Source organism: Scardinius erythrophthalmus (genome assembly GCF_964197995.2).
Source record: "Scardinius erythrophthalmus genome assembly, chromosome: 3".
Classification (NCBI taxonomy): Eukaryota; Metazoa; Chordata; class Actinopteri; order Cypriniformes; family Leuciscidae; genus Scardinius; species Scardinius erythrophthalmus.
In genome coordinates this window covers 15,892,488-15,914,008 of record NC_138223.1, presented here as the reverse complement: position 1 = coordinate 15,914,008, position 21,521 = coordinate 15,892,488, and the positions used below count along the sequence as shown (strand labels likewise).

The 21,521-nt window shown below is 38.6% G+C and overlaps 1 protein-coding gene across 1 annotated transcript in view; it reads right to left on the bottom strand.

Annotated features, from left to right (window-relative positions):
* Positions 1-2,370: 2,370 nt before the first annotated feature.
* prss12 (serine protease 12) overlaps positions 2,371-21,521 on the bottom strand; it is a 41,814-nt gene continuing 22,663 nt past the window's right edge. Inside the window, exons 8-13 of the mRNA XM_081362028.1 lie at positions 19,717-19,858; positions 13,560-13,762; positions 11,987-12,065; positions 11,721-11,843; positions 6,557-6,855; positions 2,371-3,504 (exon numbers count right to left, since the gene is read on the bottom strand). Coding sequence (XP_081218154.1) covers positions 3,197-3,504; positions 6,557-6,855; positions 11,721-11,843; positions 11,987-12,065; positions 13,560-13,762; positions 19,717-19,858 — 1,154 coding nt within the window. The 3' untranslated portion in view covers positions 2,371-3,196. The remainder of the gene's footprint in view (positions 3,505-6,556; positions 6,856-11,720; positions 11,844-11,986; positions 12,066-13,559; positions 13,763-19,716; positions 19,859-21,521) is intronic.

Here is a 21,521-nt window from a genome sequence, read left to right as displayed (position 1 = left end):
CTTCAGAAAGGGAAAAGGTCTCAATTACATTGGTTATTTAATAATACTGTGTATTACTGGAGACATATTATGTACGTGTGCCTGGAAGATCAGAAGGCTTTACGTTTATGAGGAAAAGCATTATAAAATCACAGGGCTATACATAAAACGTTTTAAGTTCCAATTTGGCCACAGGATAGCGCTGTAACACTGTTCTCAATGTCAATCACTGAACCAGAGCGCTCTGTCTCTCTCTCAGTGAGCTATCTGGATTGTCGCATGCCAGAACAATGTCACTGGATAAAGAGTCGTAGAGAAACAACTCCCCCTCCTGCCTAGAACTGCAGAGGTCTCATACTTATCGGATTTACATTTACTTACTGTATTTTTTCTTCTGGCAGGACTCTTGAATTTTATTTTCATTCAGTGAATCAATATGAATGAATTCTAACAAATAATCTGCATTTCTGAAAATTCATTTCAGCATTCCCCATCATACAGTAAACTTGTCTCCATAGAGATTAGTTTAAAGGAAGAGTGTATTAGAAATGCAGTGTCAACACACGCGCTGTGCACACACACAGGGATCCTGTAGGTACATTGTAACTCATGTAAACAAAGGGCTTTCTGAAAAGACTGTCCTAACACTGCACTGTCAGGTCTGTACACACTGATTTAGACCACTGTGTGAACGAAAACACAGAAAGCTGGACTTGCTAAAAGTGTAGCTTGACTGTGTATTTAGAAAACCCAAAGCCAACGATTGTTAGAAACGTCCTCAAATACAAGATATGGATGTGCGTTCACACAAACACACACAGAATATGCTGTATGTTGGCAGTGGCACAATTTGTATTACATATACTTGTCCTATAATCTCAGTCAAACCATTTTTAGATTTCCCTCAAACAAAATGTTCCAGTTTAAGAAGCTGACAGTTCTTTGACAGTAAGGTACTATATTCCATCAAGTATTCCAACAACAAATGGTTAATGCTCCAAACTGAGGTTGTCAGACAATTGTATATCAAAAGTTTTGTATGATTTTAAGTTGACATGACTTGACATACTATTTTAGGCGAGAATAAGTACCATGCCACAAGTCCCGAAATATTTTAACAAATATAATGGAAATACTAAGCACTACTGTGTTATTGACCCTGTGTGAAAAATTAACACTTTTTACAGTTTTCATAGTTAATTAACATGATATTACAATGACTGACTCATGTATAAGAAAAACATGAAATTTACAAAAGCCTAAACACCATAGTTTGTGCAAAATAACAGAACTTGTGGTTGATCAGAGGTTTTCTCTCTTTTTTTAACAATAACAACAACAATAATAATGGATTGCGTTAAAAAAAGGGGTGTAGTCTGTAGCAAAACTACGTTCATAAATCATGCTCATGGAAGTCACAGAAAATGAATGCTAACATGAAATGCTCCTCATCACAACACTAAAACAAGGTGGTATAAACAGCTTTTCATTGCACATAATTCCCATATCCCACAGATCTCTGACTTCTGGAAGTGAGTGTGGCACTGCAAAAATATTAAGCAAATGATGATGTCCTCATGTTGAAATATGGCAAGCCTCAGTCCAATTATCATGAACATCTGATCTATAACACAATGTCCTGATTCCTGTGGAGGATTATGATGTCATCTAATGTGCTGATGAGGTGATGTGGTCAGTTGCTTAGCAATGGCATGGTAACCGTATCCCATGAGTTTAGAATTACCATACATTTCTTGGCAGGAAATCCACAATCTTCTCATTTCAGCATTAAAGCCTGATGTGATTTCAAGCCATTGGAACGTTCTTCAGTCCGCTATGTATCAAATTGGAACATAAATGTTCAAATAGTATCTGTTTCTCAATGGCATAGAGTATAATACAGTCACATAGATACAGATTAATTTCTCCTTTTAAGGATCAATAATTTCATTCTCACAATTGTGGTCTCTATAACCTAGAAGTGCTTTCATTAAAAAAAAAAAAAAAAAAAAAATTAAAAAGGATGAAGACCTGAAATTACGTCAATTTAAGACCACCAAATGCATCGCTATCAAGACGGGCCTTTAAAACATCTGCAAATACTGATTTTCTCTTTTGAATCTGTGTTTTTCTTAAAAATATCTAACCATCCTTACAACAAGATACATTTAGTGTTAATTTAACAAATACAAAAAGTTTTTGTCTTGTTTTAACCCTTAAACGCATACCTGGGTCTTTAGAGACCCGGGACGTCACTCACTACCTTCCCCCTCATTGATTTTTTCAAGTTAGACATCAACCTTCTTGGTATTCCCCAATCAATTCATTATAAACAATATAACAAGAATAAATACAATAATAAAAAAGTGTCTGTTTTCTTATACATTTTTTGTAAAAAGTGTATAGGTTCGCTAGGGACCTAAGGTATGTAATAGCCTACTACTGTAGACCTAAGTATTATTTTTTTTCTGCGCAACAATCGAGTCTGATGACAAAGTGCAATTCACCTTTATTCCTCAAGGTACTGGGGAAATTAGCTCTGACGATGACAGCGATGATGGTAAAAAGCATCTGCTCAAATTTAACCCTACCAAGTTTCAAAAGGTAACGAAATATGCTATATTTTATTCTTGTGTAATAGCTATTAAAATGTCAAGAGTTTTATACTATTGCGGCAGGTAGAGATCCATCCGTGTTAGATATAGATCCGGGTCACTAAAGCCCCGAAAATGTAATAATGATTGGCGAAACATTCATGCATTTAAGGGTTAAACAAACCTCACAAACTTTAAGATTTATGTCAAAAAAAAAAAAAAAAAAAAAATTAGCAATGATGTAAGAAAATAATTCAGGATGTATTCTCTGAAAACAAGTCTTAATCTAATCTTTTTTTAAGATTAAAAATAAAAGCGCATCGACCCATTGTTTCTCTAAATTCATTCAGGATGTTTAGATATTTTTACTGGACAGCAAAAATACTAATTAAGAAAATGTTTGTTTTTTCAGAAGCAAAGTTCAAGTTTTGTTATGACTATACTGACGCCAGGCACTACGTAATTGACGTTTAAGACTTATTTGGAATACTAGACTTAATTTCAGATAGTTAACTTCAACAAGTTATAAAATTGTTTTCAACTATTATCTAAAAATGTGCTTAATTTTTCTGCCCGCATAGTCAGAACGTCTGTTATTAGTTGATTGAAATTTCCATCGGGTCCTACTGGCCAATGACCTTCTTAATCCAGGGCACGAAGGCGGAGACTTTGGTGTAGACGCCGGGTGAGTCTTGCAGCCGACAGGCGTGACCCCATGATGTGACCCCATACACAACCCAACCTCCGCTCGGCCTCTCACACACCAACGGACCTCCGCTATCTCCACGACAACTGTCCACGCGGCGGTCGTTGTGGGAGGAGCCAGCGCACAGCATGCGATTGGTGAACTGGTCCGAATAGCGCTGCTCACACTGACGCTTGCTCAGAACAGAAATCGAGGCCTGCTGAAGAGTTTTCGAATATGCACGGCCTGAGAAGAGAAGAGAAAAGAAAGGGGGGGGGGATCCAGCAGGTCAGAAAGTCCTCCATTCTTTTAACTTGAAGTCTGGAAGTGATCAGACTTAACTGTTCACGTATGCAACGGAGTGTGCAGTCATTTTTCTGATCACACACTTCATTCATCCCACTTTAGAATTCTGTTAAGTCCACTTACTGAGAGAAGAGTACTCAAAGACTGATTTACAACACAACGTGGCCATTAGAATGAAGCCCCACCACCAGCACGTCACATGATCATCTGTAGATGCTTGACACTGACATTATAATTACACACTGTAGTTCCTTGATGATTTCCTCATGTTCTGTGTCAGCCTCTGATTACAGCTCTGTCATGTCTGTCTTTTTTGATGAGACTAGACAGCTGGAAAGGTGTGGCCAGAAAAGATTATAATGAATGTGCACTTAAATTAAATAAAAGGCCACTTTAAGTCTAGTTCACCCCAACATGAAAATGAACCCATATTTTACTCACCCTCAAGCCATCCTAGATGTGTATGATTTTCTTTTTTCAGACAAACACAATCAGAGTTATATTAAAAAATATCCAAGCTTTATAATGGAAGTGAATGGTAACATGGATTTTGAAGCCCCAAAAAGCGCATCCATCCATCATAAAAGTAATCCATTCGACTCCAGGGGGTTAATGAAGGCCTTCTGAAGCAAAGTGGTGCCTTTTTATAAGAAAAATATCTAAATTTATAACATTATAAACTATGATCACTGGCTTCCGGTAACGGCCATAAGTGAGTCTAGTTGCGGCGTAAAAGTGACCTCTGACCCGACGCATGACGTAGGATGTAGGAGTAGCGTACGCCTCTCGAGGTTCAAACAAACAGGGCTGGGCAAGAAAACTCAAGCTTCTCTGACATTTGTCTTTAAAAATTCTCGTTTTAGACTTTTAATTCATGACCGATGTTTTGTTTTGCCTATCCTCTGCGCTTCCGCGTTCGTCAATACGTCATGCGTCGGGTCAGAGGTCACTCTTCGGCCGGAACTCCGAAAGCCAGTGATTTATAAATTATAGTTTATAAAGTTGTAAATATGGATATTTTTCTTACCAAAACGCATCAATTTTCTTCAGAAGGCCTTCATTAACCCTCTGGAGCTGGATGGATTACTTTTATGATGGATGAATGCGCTAGTCTAGAAATCTAGACGCACCCTAGCGGCAGCAAAATGTATTTTGCAGCCAGGGCAGTCTAGCAACTCTCCATTGACTTTCGAGCTGCAAAAACCTAAATTGGGTCAGGCCAATCACGTCGCGTATAGAGTAGGCAGGGCGGGCTTAACATAATGACGACAGAGTTGTGACGGTTCCCTGCTACTTGAAAACAAAGAAGAGCTGCTGCTTCTGGAGAACATCTTTCGAATCGGCTTTGTCCGCGACTCTGGAGGACTTGGAGTTAGGTTTTTCTTTGAGAAAAGAGCAAAGAACGGAACTTAAGTCATTCTTAAAAAAAGAAAGATGTGTTCGTAGTTTTGCCGGCCAGAAATGGCAAAAGTTGAATCTATCAACTAACGTTAGCTCCGCTGTTGGGAAAACGCTCTAGTTGGTTGAAGTGCTGTCCTATTGCGTGCAGAGGGAATTTGAAAGACAGCCGTTTATCCCGCCCCTCGGATTGAGCCGTGTCTATGGTGTGTTGCCAGACCTAACATCTTGATGTAGGTCTGGCTTGCCAGGCTATGAATGCGCTTGTTTGGGCTTCAAAATCCAAGTTACCATTCACTTCCATTATAAAGCTTGGAAGAGCCAGGATATTTGTTTTATTTAATTCCAATTGTGTTTGACAGAAAGAAAAAAGTATATAGACAGGATGGCTTGAAGGTGAGTAAATTATGGGATAATTTTCATTTTTGGGTGAATTAACCCTTTAAAGGGTACACTTTAATGGCTATGTTTCTCAAAAGGTGCACTTTGTAATAATGTCAAATTAAAAGTTTTACTAATTCCCCACTAATTCCATTTAATATAAATTTAAACTATATTACACTTTACTTTAACTGCAATTATCATGCAATTAAGTGCTCAAAAACATTCAACTCCGTTCACACCTGTACAGTAAATACATTCTTTTAAAGTATATAATGTCCATAATAAGTAAAAGAATGCTAAAGAGGACATCTTTTTCACAAGAGCATAGCCTATTTACTATTTAGTTTATAATAATGTTAAAAATCCACACTAAAAATGTTTGTAAGAGTATATTATGTGTGTGTAGGTATCTGCAACTGATGCTAGCTCTCACTGGACATCTGGTTGGAGAAATTTACAAATGACTTCATTTCACAGCCCCATCACAGAACACTAAAGCAGACTAATTTTGTGATTATGAACATGTTAAAATGGCACTCACAACATGTGCTCATTCATAAACCAGTGCTTACAAATACCCTCATTCAAAAACCTTGTTTGCAAATACCAGCAAGGATACAAATAATTACTAAATGTTTGAGATGGATGATGCCTGATTGTTGCAGAAAAACAGATGTTATACTGATAACATGATCATGTTCAGCAAACAGAAAATCAGAAACACAAAAACAATCTGATCATGTATTAGGCAGATTCCTACAAATGCTGACAAATGTTTAATTGTTTAAAAATTCCACACTTGTTGTATTGTTCAAGTTCAAGTGAAACAAGCTGTTTTCCATTCAAATCAGTGAACTTTTCACACCAAACAACTTTAGAACATATGTTAGTTATCCTTTAAGTAGACATTCTATTGTAAAACAAATAATTCAGAATCAAAATTCTGAACCACGAACAAGAACACACCTATGAGTTCACCCAAAAATGAAAATTCTGTGTTTTCGATCCCCATTGACTTTCATTATACGGACAGTAACAGTTGAAACATGTTTCAAAATATATTTTTGTATGCTGCACATCAAAGAAGAAAACACGAGTTTGGAACGGCATGTAAATAATGACACCGTAAATGCATTTACATTTTTTAAGTAAGTGTAGGGAGAGTGTAAATGCATAAATGAGTGTGTGTGTGTTTTATGGAATCTCTGACCTGTGTCTCCCCAGCCTGTGATGTAGCAGTTGCCGATGTCCTTTGGCGCTTTTTCCCTCCGCACTGGCAAGCAGACGGGCAGCACGAAACGGTTCAGCACGACGCACTCGCCCGTGACACCCCTGTGAGCTCTGTGGCCAGACACACGCACCAGTGCCAGGTCGTAGTCATTACTGTCAGCATGGTAGCGAGGGTGAAGGACGATCTTCTCCACGGCGTATTCTTCCTCGTACTCTTCAGGAACCAGAGAGTGATAATCACCCACACGAACTTTATACAGCCCAGTGCTGTTACCGTATCTAAGAAAGAGCACACAACAGACCCGTAACTTACATATTGGTCAGACATCACTAATCAGCCAATAACCATGACCACTTGGTGATTAACAGAACTGAATCCATGCACAATATTTTGGTGAAAATATATATTTGTGATCGGTTAATACACAATCGGCTGATATTACGAGACTTTTTAATTAAGGTTACTACATACACTACCATTCAAATGTTTATTTTACAAAAGATTTCTATTTCAAATATATGTTGTTCTTTGGCATTTTCTCTTCATCAAAGAATCCTAAAAAAAAAAAAAAAAGTGTATCACAGTTTCCACTGAAATATTAAGCCGCACTGTTTTCAACATTGACAATAATAAGAAATGTTTTTTGAGCACCAGATCAGCACATTAGTATAATTTCTGAAGGACCATGTGACACTGAAAATTCAGCTTTGCCATCACAGGAATACATTACATTTTAAAATAAATTACATTTTAAAATATATTAAAATAGAAAAGTGTTATTTTAATTTGTAATAATTTTATCTCTGTTTTTACTGTATTATTTATCACACAAAAAATGCAGCCTTGGTGAGCATAATTTATGTGTGTGCATGCTCATTCTCTATTTTTACATTTAGAATACCTTTTCCATCTAATGATCACTTAAAGTTAATCTTTAAAAACACTAAAAATTGAACAACACTCCTAATTGTAATTTTTAAATCTTAAAAATGATTATCTATTTTTCATGCTGTACATTATACAATTGTAATGCCTAAATGCACTTAAAATGATGGATACTGGGTTTAAAGGGATACTTCACGGATTAGCATTAAGCTAGTATCAGTAGAAACCCGGTAGTATTTTCGAATGACCGTGCTTCCCCCCCTCATGTCCCCCTGAGACGAGACATTTCTGTATTGTGTGTCTGGAAAAAAAACTCTGATGATGCAAAAATCGTCATTTTGGGTTTTTGGCCAGAGGCTAGAGACTACAGCCAGTAGTAGGAGCTCGTTCCGCATGTTTTCAACCCACCCATAGGGGGTGGGATCTCACCATAAAATGGCGTCTTTTCAGTTTCGAGTCAACTAGTAGCCTAGTTGTATCATTTCTTCCGATACTGCCCTCTGTAACCGGTAGGCGTGGCTTGGGAGTGGCCTCGTAGGGCAGCGAAGCAAGTGCATTCTGGGAGTTGTTGTCTTTCATCCACATGAGCCAAAAATACATTTTCTGGCTTTTCTCAGTCTAGAAGGCACCAATTATTAAAAAAAAAAATCACATTTCTACTACATAAATGACTCAATTTAAATATACATTCATCTTTCCAGTGGTGAAATATCCCTTTAAGTGTTTTATTTTTCATTTATTTAGGTCATTTTATTTAGTACAGGCCATTAACATTGGCTATACTATCATAAGTTAGTAATAAAATTGCTAAATAAGAGATAGAGAGGGCATACAGACAGGACACATTCAGCAAGACTGAACAACACAACTAAACACAGTGAATCATCAAACAAGTATACGGGACAGCACAGCAGCGTAATACATTATCACAGGATGATTTATGACTTCTCTCTATGCCACTCAAATAAGTCCTCAAATGACAAACCCGGTCCCTTCCTCAGGAGCTTCATGTCAACCGATCTCATGGTCCCAAAGCCAAACCATGTGCACTCACAAACACACACTTGCAAAACCACAGTCACGGTCGGTTGGTGAAAACAGATACATACAGGAAGTTTTCTTTTTCCATAAACCCAACACCATGACATCACACTCACAAAGGTCTCTGCATGAAACAGAAAGTCTCCTGTGCTATAAGGTTTTTTCTTTTTTTAACTTATTTTAAATATATAATTATATATATATATATATAACAAGAAAATTGTGAGATTAATTACAATTATTGTATTCTATTGGCAGCCACAGTTGCATTTTTCTCCTCAGGCTTATATATATATATATATATATAACATAAGTATGGGTAGAAAAAACATACAATGCCTATTACTTTTATAGTTCATAAATATTTTCCTTATAATGTGTATATGAGTAGGGAATAAACAGAATCAAGAGCTGTTGTTTGCACTGCAGTGACTGTGTGTGCGTGTTTGTGCCCTCCTGTCTGCTTGTTAGTGATTGAAACCATTGGTGTGTAACGGAAATATACATGTGGTGCCAGAGAGAGAGACAGCAGTGTCCCGTTACACGGTCAGGTCTTTTCTGGAAAAAGGATCTGCCCTGTCCGGAATGACACTCTTGGTCTGGCAGGAGTCAGCAGCAGGATCAGCACCACATTCTCAAAGTCTCTTCATGAGAAACAATTTGGAAAGGGCAGCTCTGAGCCTGACACTGTATATATTAAGCTTCTAATACTCACAATCAACATTAATCCTAACTGTAGTACTGATCTCAATTAGGTTATTCTGTCTGACACATGGCCAAGTGGGTAGTGCTCTGACATTTTGCACTTGAACTCAACTTTGAATCTGGATAATTTCTCATTAACAACCCCCAACCATTTTCCCTATAGTTTGTGGTCACCTCTCTAACGTCTTACCTTATTAACCTATAAATGGTAGTCTATTCGAAAATGTAGTTAAATAAATGTTAGGGGAAAAATATATAGATATGTGTGTGTGTGTGTGTGTGTGTGTGTGTGTGTGTGTGTGTGTGTGTGTGTGTGTGTGTGTGTGCATGCATGTGTGTATTTGATGAAAAAGGAAACCATTTTACTGCTGATTTGCTGCTTATTGAAAACAGTTGTGCTGTTGTATTTAATGCTTCCTTACGGAATACATTTTTAAAGTTTAATTGTAATTTGACTAATGACTGTTCTAGGCCTGTAATTTGACTAATGACAATTCTAGGCCTGGAAATAACAACTTAAACTTTTACTATAGTATGATTAAACTTTTTACTCATTTTAAGTGAGTGTTAACTGACAGCAAAAGCCAATATAAATGTAGAAATAAGGAAATTGGCACATGCAATTAAATATATCCAATTTCAGCTGCTGCCAAATTAAAAGATCTCCATATATGGCCAATAACTGATAAAGTTCAGTACTCTGTTAATTGGTAACTCACATTTGCTCACTAGTCTCTGTTGAACTGATTTTCGGAAGCTGGATCTGTTGACAGCTATTAAACTCACCACATTATGGCAGTTCCGTCATTAGGGCTTTAATACCACGTCGGTTGTAATACTTTAATACCACGTCGGAGTTTAATTAAGGTATGCCAACAACTGGGGCACACAGCATTAAAATAGTTTAGAGCTAATGTGTGTGTGTCTTTGTACATGCTATTTTTGCACAAATGTCACGTTACCCTCTGTAAACTCGGAAGTGAGAGACTAACTTTAGTCCTCTCGAGCTAAATTATTTAAAATGATTTAAAACAACTGTTATGCTGTTCTGCATGCTATTAATTGCATTCTTGAAAAGTGTGTGTACGTGTCTGAGGAAAAAGAGGGAGGGGGCCGCAAAGGTATATAGATTTATAGCTCTGTGTAGGAGAGCGTGTAACTAGAGGAAACTTTAGCAGTAGTCTGATGTCATGGATCATATTCTGAGGGCTCAGTGCTTGGACTAGTTGATAAAAAACAGATTCAATCTTACTTAAACAGCCAACGTATTTCTACTGAGACCCTTTTTTAAAAATGTAACCTTAAATGGTTCAAGAAACTGCCACTAACGTACATTCTTCACAGTAATGTGGAAATGCAGCACAGTCTCAGACCTGAACTGAAGACAGATCATTTACTAGACCGATCCTTATGGGAAGCAGAAAGTGTTTGTGTGGACATGTTTTTTATTTATTTTCCTCTGGCATACTATTATTATTCTTCCTTAATGTGAACAGCTAAAATGTTTTATCCCTTTGGTGAGAATTCATCAAATGTAGCATGAAGGGTCTGTGGCTAATTGCATGTAGTGTCATTTTGGGATAGATAGGATGTATCATTGCTTAGCAACAAGCCATTGAGTTAGCAATATTCAAAACAACAGCCCTGCTACCCCGTTTGAGCTAGATCTTATTTTTATATGAGGAACAAATTTGCCTTAAAGGCTCAGTTTTGCTAAGATTTCTTTTTTAATTATTTCTTTATTTTATATTATTACTTTAGGAATTAATTTGATAATTTTGCCACATTGTGGATCTACAAAATGTAATAGTGTCAATTCAACTCTACAGACAGTCAAATGTGGGTTATCTTTTCTATAAATACTTTTTTTTAAATGACTTATTTTGCCTTGAGTGCTCCAAAATCCTTAAATAATGCTGAAGAAAGCACTCCATATTTCTGAAGTGTTCAGGAAGAGAGAGAAATGTTTCCAGTAATGCAGATGAAGTCGACCACACAAATTACTTAAGCTTTACATTACATTTAAATTTAAAAACTATGTGTGTATATATGTGTAGATACGGTATATTTTTACTAGAAAACAAGGTGAAAGTTAAGGGTATATTTGATGTTTTTTGCAGTGTGACATCTTCACTGAATGGCGAATATTTTGATTTGGTTGCTCTGTCTTTGTTATTGAATCTGAATTATTGGAACTATTTAACTATGTTTGTCTTGCGGCTAGAATGATTAAGAGTGTTTATTTGCCAGTCACAAATAATGGTTACATAATTGGGCACAGGCTACAGAGGAAGTGTGGGAAGCAATGTTGTTTAAAATAGACAATTAGAAATATGTTTTGTTTGTATTTCAGCTTATTTGTGTTATCTAGCTGTGTGAGTCACAGTGGAAAATTGGAAACACAAGAAAGAAGTGTGTGTACATATTTGCGTGTGTGGGTGTACTTTATTTATGCCTTGCAGATGTGATACAGAATGAAGATATACCTGTCCATATGTATGTGTTTAAGTACCTCTTAAAGCAATGAGCCGAGGTGAGGATCCAGCAGCTGTTTATCAAAGTGGCTCCACATACCAGCCTTCCATCTGCCTGAGACCCTCGCATACGCACAGCTGCCTGCCACGGCCAGCCCCCACTACACCACAACACACACACACACAAACACTCTGAATTGCCATTTTACCCGCTCTACACTTTCGACCACATTAACAATTATTTTCAAATGTGTAATTTGTTATGTCAAAGATGTTTGTATACAATTTGACCCTCTCTGCTTACCGTATAGAGTTCTCCCCTCCTATTATTCTCTTCTGACGGGTGTGAGAGGGTCTTAGACCACACATGGAGCCCACTGCCTCTGTAATGTGAAGCAAACACATGTTTCTATAAAGCATGGATGGGTGAATCTCACGAAACCTGTTAGGAACATCTGCCTTGGTTCTATTTCACAGCAAATAAATCAATAAAATATATATTTTGCATATGGAAAATGAAGCCTAGGAATCTTCTTCTCATTACTGTAATGTGTTTATATTATATGAATAATTTAGGTATTAAATGATTTTTATAAATAACATAAACAGTATTATTTACATCATGTCAGTGTTTGTTGTACTGCCTTTATGCTTAAAGAAAAATGGGTAACACTTTAGTTTAGGGTTCAATTCTCATTATTTAACTAGTTGCTTATTTAGCATACATATTACTACGATACTGGCTGTTTTATTAGTACTTATAAAGCACATATTAATGCCTTATTCTGCATGACCATATTCTACATCCCTTAATCCTACCCAATATCTAAACTTTACAACTACCTTACAACCTATTAATAAGCAGTAATTAGGAGTTTGAGGCAAAAGTCATAGTTAATAGATAGTTAATAGTGAGAATTGAACCCTAATCTAATGTGTGACCAAAACATTTATTAGAGTATTTTTTACTATAAAAAGATTATATTGAAAAGTACCACTGAAAATAATGGGGCATTATGGTAATTAGATGCACAATATAATTTCTTTATTTTTCATCTTTTTGAGTTGGGGGTGAAATTGGACATGGACATGTTTTTGTGTGTACAAACAGAATTGCTTGATGGACCTAAGAATGTAGATTAGTATAACACATAATAACACAAAAAGATGTGTGTGTAGCTTCAGGGTTTAATGGAGAAAGCACTGCAGGCCGGATAAACTAGCGAGTTATTAGATTGATAAGAATAATAAAGCATAAATGAAGTCTAAGTGCCTGTGATCATGAGATGGCGAGCCAAACCACATCCTTTAGAGCAGACATAACACACACTCCACTCCAGCGCAAACTAGACATCTGATCTGATAGGTTTCATCTTTCGCTCTTGCTTTTAAATGGATTCAAGTATTTTTACAGGTGTGAGGATCTCTAAATCTATCCTTCAAAGCCACTCTCCAGGACTCCACATTTACCTGTGCTTCCCTGAATTGTAAAGACCACCAATTACAATGAAGTCAGACACTTTAATTGCAGTTCAATCAATGTGCCTAAAAGAAATCCTAACATGAAAACGCTGTCATTATTTACTCCCGTTCCTGTCTTTCCCAAACCATGTGATTTTTTATTTTTATTTTTTTACCTGTAAGAACACAAAAGGAACTTCTTTTCTTGTACTATTATGTATTTATGTAATTTTTGAATCTTAAAACTTTTATTGTATAGAAAAGAGCTGTATCAACATTCTGGTAAACTACTCCTATAATGTTCCATGACAGAGAGAGATTCATACAGGTTTGGGAAATATCTATTTAAACCTTGCCAGTATCACATACAGTACGTGAATGCTGTAGCTATGAGAGAATCAAGAAGAATGTCCCACCTTTGACCCCAGCAGAATCCTTCTGTAACCCATAGTCACAAATTACGCCGGCATCTTCGCTATGGCGACAGTTGTGTGTCCCAAGCTGCTGTTTGATACAGTCAGTCAGAGAATGTTCCCCACCAGTACACTTTACGTTGTCAATGTGAATAGGCCCCTCGCCTTCACCAAAATACGCCATTACACGAGCTTTAGCCAGCCCACTGCAAAAGAATGACAGTAAAAGATACATTGTTACTTTTTTTTTAAACTGTTGTTATTGTTAAGTAAAACTAAAACTATTAAAAAATGTTCATTAAAATTGCTCATTGTCATTAATTGAAATAAAGCTTAAATTAAATATAAATATTTAAATTAATTAAACTTTTAAAATTAGAAATGTTTCAACAAAATAAATCCACATAAAACGACTATAACCTAAACTAAAATTAAAACATAAAATATTAAAACAAATGTTAATTCAAAATAAATACTAAAATACCACTACTGTTGTGTAAAAGCTTGAGATGTGTTCTGATTGATCAGAATCCTATAGTTTAGCAAGGGTCAGTTCCCTGGCTCAATCTGAAGTGTGAATGTTACCTACAAGCATAGTCAAACACTGAACAATGAAAGATCTGTGTGGGTTTCAAGTGTATTCACTTAAGAGAAACAGGATATCGTAATACACACACACAGGCAAGCACAGAATATCAAACTTAACAAAAGAGAGAAGTGTCGCCAACTCCAGCTGAGAGAACTGAGCTCATCAGATATGAGCATCAGTTACAGTGTAATAACCTGACCTCTGACACCCCCCTTAGGAGGTGAGCGTGAGGGAAGGTGTTGATCACATTAGTGTGTGTAAATCTGACAGACTTCTCAGTTTTGTAATCTGAGCTAAACAATAACACATATGCATGATTCATAACTGAACCTATAAAATGTTACTATCACTTCCAAACAAGAAAAACAAACCACTGATGAAATGGACCAGAACCTATTGCTAAATAGATCTGTTGTGAAATGAATTTTCTATTGTGATAGCAAAATTTTCTTTCTCTGTTCTTCTGAGCATTTTTGACTGTGTGTGACATTTGGCAACATTACAACACAAGGTTTTAGAGTCTTTATCTTAATTCTATAGCAATATGTCATAAAAATAGTGATTAGGTTATAATTATAACACATTTTGCTAGATAATAATATGTCAAAACATGCTAGCAAAATGCTAAAACATGCTAGTGACATGTTTTAAACATGTTAGCTAAATCTAACAAACATTCTAAATCATGCTAATAACACCAAGTAACATGCTAACAATGCCTAACATCAGCGCCTAGAAATGTGGTCTGATGTGATTTCTTAGTGATCTTGTGGTCTAATTGGGTCTGTAATGCTCACACTACACAACAAGTTAATCTGTCATTGTTTTGGCATAGCAGCACGCATACACAACACAAAACTGACGAGGAGCACAAACTACAAGACATTTGGTCAAGAGGCAGTTCCGACCAACAGCAAAAAAAAAAAAAGTTCTCTCACATAAATTCACGCAAGTGATTATGAGATTTTTCCGTTTATACCATCTGCATAGTGATCGGCTTGAAAATATTGCAGCGTCTGTGACTGGCTCAGGCTCAGATCACGTCACTGACCTGCTCATACTTAACGAACATCGCCGACTGCAACGACCACCAATTTGGCAGGATCCAGGTTTTTTTTTTTTGCAGACCTTGGAAATCTGTCTGCGACAGCAAAATCCAGCCAAAAGTCGTGTAGTGTGAGCTTGCCTTAAGAGTCCCCTTTAAGAATCGGATTCCAGAAAACAACAAACAAGTCCAGGAGGGTGGTTGAGCAGAGGTGGTACAGGGTGAGGGATGGAGGGGCCAGGCCCGTTGGGTGGAAGCGTGACTGGAGACTGAGGAGGATCGGGCCAGGGCGGAGCTAGCAGAGTAGGTGGCTAGGGCTGAGCCAAAGATCACCCAGAACTGAAGACCCAAGGCGGAGCAGGAAGAACTGAAGACCCCCAAGGCGGACCAGATGAAGCTGGAGACGATCACAGCAGAGAAGGTGGAGCTGGAAACCACCACGGCTGAGCAGGCAGAGCAGAACACTGGAGAGCACTATGGCAGATCAGGCTATCAAAGAGGGCTTCCTTGGGTGTTACCAGACAGGCAGAGAGTTCCACTGGACATGGACATGCCAGAACCACCGGATTTAGGATCACTGGACTTGGCAGTGCTGCACAATACATCCATGAAGGACAACACCAGACAAAGCACATGAGAAACACTGGGGTATGAATACAAAGTAGCAGGGCTGTGTTACATATATAATCAATTTTGGTATTGTGTTCAGTTCCTGTTTGACCGTGTTTTCTTAGCTGGTTTGTCTCCATGGTCGTTGACTGAGTTACACAGGTATTCCTTGTTACGTCAATTATCTTTATGTGTATATTAGCCCTCAGTTCATTCAGTTCTTTGTTCCGTGTTGTCAATGTTATGGGCAAGCCATCGCCCTGGAGCCTGAGCCTCGCAAGATGTCTGAACAGGTGTGTCAACAGTCAACACCGTGCATCACCGTAGGAATGCTCATGGAGCCCCACCCACACTCCTGTCACTGAGGGTGTGCTGCCGCTGGTCTCTGTGTTGCGCTTGATTGAAGAGGATGTTACCCTGTCTCTCATGTTCCCGCTGGTGCCGTCCAGTTCCAGTTCTCCTGCGTCTACGCTGGTCCCACCCAGCTCCAAGTCTCCTGCTTCTCCTATGATACCTCCCAGGCTCCCTCTCACAACTCAACTTCAGCCAGTTCCTCTGTCCAGTATCTGCTGTCTCCCATCAGTCCCTCAAATCCTTCACCTCCACCTCCCCTCTGTGGCGTGGATCCACCTTGGGCCTTCTGCCATTCAGCTCCTCCTGGACGAACGTTTTCCCTGGCTCTGCCTCCAGCCACTGATCCCGTCACTCCACCTCTGCATGTCGTCCAGACTCTTCCGCTTTGACTCCTCCCACCCTCAGCTCCACCTGGAACCAACGGACTTACGCCTCCACCGGGCTCCTTGGTCGGGCGTCGCCCTGCCTGCGCCACAGACTTGCAAGCTGTCCGCTGCACTCCCTCTCTCCACTCCTACGTCTCCATCTGGCTCCACCCTCCCTCAACGACACCGTGGGCCTCCTTTCTGGCTGGATTCTGGGTTTCCGCCAGACTCCCCTTGCTCCTGTCTCCACCTTGGCTCCTCCCATCATCTTTACCACCTCCTGATGGTCTCTCCATCGGTCGTCAATGTTATGCGTGGCTTTGTTCTACCAACGTTCTCCTGAGTTTTGTGGATTAAAATAAAGACTGTTTTTGTTTACAACTCTGTTGTTGTTTTTTTGAATTAAAGTGACAGTGCATGGTTCGTGGTCAAAATGAACACAGATTGACATGAAAATTTAGTTATCTCACCATAAATGCATTAAATTAAATTATTTGACAATACATTTTTCACAGTCATCTTTTAACTTTAAGCCTGGGGTAAAGCAAAGAAAAACAAAACACTTACAATGGAGTATCAAAAATAACTAATGGGGTTTTTATTGTGAAATATACTGCACAGTTTGTTATAATATGTGTGACATGACAGGCTGGTGGTCCAAGAACTACATGGAACAAGAAGGTTGCACTATGGATGACAGTGGTTGTTGAGGTAGAGAAACAAAGTTCTGTATGACCCATGGAACTTTTTATATAAAGATTTAAATGCTAAAGACAAAGCATGAGAGTCTAGTCTGGCTATCACCAGACGAAGCTCAATCTTTTAAGATTGAACATTAGTCTGGGGAGTCTGCTCTGTATTTTCTTCTGCACAAGAGGCGTGATCATCGGGCATAGTTCAAATGACTCGTTTGGATAGTCCTTCAACCAATCAGACCAGTCCAGTCCAGGCAGGAACGTGTCAACAAACGTGTTGGCTTGTAGCTGCAATGGTCACCAGCTGGAGTACCCTTAAGAGCCACCAGAGGGCACTCCACACCAGACTCTCATGTTCACTCACAGACTACATCTCCCATCACATTCACCTGTATCTCATCTTCTTGTTTAGTTCACCCCATATAAGCCTGGTTCACCCCATCACTCACTGCGAAGTTTTGTATGTTGTTGCACTGCATCTCCGAGCGTTTTCCCTGGTTTCATGTCTCTTGGTTTTTGGATTTCTTGCCTGTTCCCTGGATTACTCTTTTGCCTCTGACCCCTGCCTGTTTTGAACTTTTGATTGTTTGTTTGTTTGTTTGTTTATTTGTTTGTTTGGACTGCCTTCCTGTGTTTGACCCCTGCTTGTGCTGATTACGATCCTGGATTATGCTTCAAATAAAGCCGCAATTGGATCTCAACCTTTGTGTCTCGGAGCAGTTCGTGACAGTAGCATTGATCAGCGGTTTGCAGAAGCAGCAATGGCATCGAGCGATTTTTGCAGGTTGTGCAAAAAAAAAACATGAAAGTGAGTGGTATTTACACCCACTCGAGCGATTTGTTTGCAAAAACTAAAGAAGCCACTGAGCATTGTCAAGGGGTTAAAAGGAATTGGATTGACGGTCGTGCGAGAGACGTCATCGTGTTATATCCGCCAACAGCACGCCAGGTGGATAAGCCAGTTTGTGATTAGTCCCCGCAGATTTGTAACGGAAGCAGGATAGAAAAATGTATAGGTTTCCAGCCTGAGCTGCAGGGCGAAATCAATGATCAGCTGCAGGGCGAAATCAAATCGCTGCAGTCCGTAAGTTATATGATATGATCCGCGTTGCGAGCGTTGTTAAACTCATCGCAGCATTCCGTGCAGAAACCGTTTTAATGCACATGTTGTTACAGTCATATTTCCCATATATTTGCAGTCAAACTCCAGCTCAAAATGCAAACAGCACTCTTACTGAGGCAATATACACTTACGACACATGTGACTGAAGGATAAGAACACAGCACAACAGGCAGAGTTGTGAATGAACAGCGCTGAACCCAGTCTCCATGACATTTAAATTCTCCGTTGTAATGCAATCTCATTCTCATGCATACTACAGCGCGATGATTGGATTGAATGCAAGCTCTTTCTCACGAATAAATGCAGAGAAGCACTGATGTAGAATCTTGCCGGCAGCCAATCACACACTCCGAAAGCACGCTTCTACCTCAGATTCCGTGAAGTTGCTTCAACTTTGCTTTTCAACCCGGAAGAACGAAATTCCTATGAAATTCTATGAAAGTCTATGAAAGATTGCATAACTGTACTGTGTACAAAGATAATTGCAATTCTGACAAACATTTTTTAGTAACAACTTTTGGATTTGAAATAAAAATAATGAATAAATTATGTGTTTGTGGTATACAGCGGATCAGTTGCGCAAAGCACATGAGCGCATGCAGGAAGTGAACAGAAACAATAGGAACTCATTTTAAAATAAGAGTCACTAAAACACAAGACAGCAATCATGACAAATAGGTCTATTATGGTTTTCCTTTCTTCATCTGAATTTGTATTATGACTATAAAACCTTCACACTTAAAATTTCTCAAGCCAACTTCAAAGTTTATGATCAAACCTGACTTCTCTAGTTTGAGTTTACTGCTTTAGTGTGTGTATTTGAGTGTGGGTGCAAAAAAAAAAAAATCACATTAATAGCATTTAGATTTGCTTACACATTGCATTAATGTCTATTGCCGTGTTTACACCAAAATTACCCGGAACAATTTGTCGCAGGAACTTTTTTTGCCCCAGACCGGTTGCTTACTGCGTTTACACCGCGGTCTAAAGTACCGGGAAGATTATGCAAATTAGTCTGGTGACGTTGAATTACGAGCGACTGCGATCACAATGCGGCATGAACTCAACCAATCATCATGTTCAGCACACAAGTCCCACCCCCGAAAGTTCCGGAACTTTAAAAAAGTACTACCTCGCCAGCAGGGACTTTCTGAGGGGGAAATATTTACCCGGAACTTCATTTAGACCCTGGTTCCTGCGGTGTAAACACACCGAGTACCACCCCAAAGTTCCAAGTTCCTGGGTAAAGTTCCTGCGGTGGAAACGCGGCATATGTCATGATTCAATTATTATACATTTATTTTACCATGTCGTTTCTGAATGACATGAAATGAATGAACATACAAGGCTGTTCAGATGACCCTAACATGTTGATTTCACCTGTAACCTAGCTGTCTGCACACCACCTCTGCATCCCGATCCGTCCATCCGTCATCACAAACCGTCCCCCACTGGCCACCCACCAGGATCTCGACACGCCCCTCTCTCTCATTCTCTCCACCCACCAGTCTCACAGGTAGACCTGACAGATAAAACAAAATACTGTATATGAATGCACACACACTGCATTTCGCTTTAATCAGCAGGTTGTAGTATAGTGGTTCAGCATCTAGACGGATCTGATTGGCTGTAGGTTGAAGCTAGCAGTTGACTGCTAATAGGTAAAAACATTTCAGATATACATATATTTTATATGTTCTGTATAATGAAGTTTAAAGTTTGAAGTTTTATTTGTTGGTAAATAAACAGTTTTGGTTATTGACTTCCAGTGTATGGAAAAAAAAGCTGACATTTCTTTGACTTTCAGACATCAAAGAATGTCTTTTCTTTCTTCTGTGGAGCACAAAAGATGAGAGGAAGAATAGAGGAAATGAGGGAGGCTATGGAAAGACATCTTATGTCCACATATATGAGTTTGTATGAGTGTGTGTTACACAGTAAGATACATAAAAAAACACCTTGTGCTGAAGGGAGAGTTTTAGGTTTCCATTCATGAAACATCTGCCTCCACTTACACATTACACAGATGCAGATATTCTGCTCAATAGCTGAATTCTATATTAATGTGCAAGTTGCTTTATTGCGTGACAACCATACACAGCCTACAGGCTTGGATTATTTTGGATTTAGTGTTTGATTATTATTTTTATCACTTGAGTCACTTTATAATAACTTGTGTGCAAGTTCTTATGGTTTGTCGCTCTACTACATATTCTATATGTCAGTGTAACATTCTATGCATTACAAGAACATACAGCTTTATGAACATCTGCATTACTAATCATCCCTAAAACATGAAGTTCATTTCTCACAGTCATGTCTCATTCGTCAGCCGCTATTCAAGTACTTTTTTTATTAAATCAAATGTACTTCATAAAGCCTTCAGCACCAGCAGCACGCACACGCATACAATAACATACGATAATGATCCCTGCTAAAATTGTTTTTTCAGATGGTCTCTACTTTTCATCAGCTCCGTCTATGAGATGTCATGAAAAACACTCAAAAAAAACACAAAGGCAAACTCAGAGGGGTTTTATTTATTTGGACACATCCAAATACTGTGTTTCTTCTGAGTGCATGTCGAGAGTGAGAACTTGAGTGTTTATGTATATAATGGTCATCTTTCATCAGTATAGAAGTTTTTCTGGTGTGTGAGTAAGATAGACAGACACATAGATGTAGAGTAATAATTCATGTTAAAATGAATCACAATAGCAGCAAAACCGACATCACTGTGCTGATCTGGGAGGTAAATCTGTTGCTTTCTGCAGAATGCATTTAAGCATGTGTTAAACGGAGCTAAGAGTATTACTATTGAGATGAATGACTAAAAAAAAAAGACGGGTGTTCCGGTTCTGTGGAAATTCTGTCTTGTGGGCACAGATTCCATGTGAACCCTTATGGATTCCATGTGGCTCAAAGGCAAATGGGAACTAAATTTAAGTTCATTCAGAGAGAAAGAGACATTATTCAAGCCCTGAGAGTTTCCCAGTCACACTCACCACATTTTCATAGAGCCATCAACTTGACAGAGGAAGGTCTGTGTGTGTGTGTGTGTGTGTGTGTGTGTGTGTGTGTGTGTGTGTGTGTGTGTGTGTGTGTGTGTGTGTGTGTGTGTGTGTGTGTGTGTGTGTGTGTGTGTGTGTGTGTGTGTGTGTGTGTGTGTGTGGTAAAATGAATTC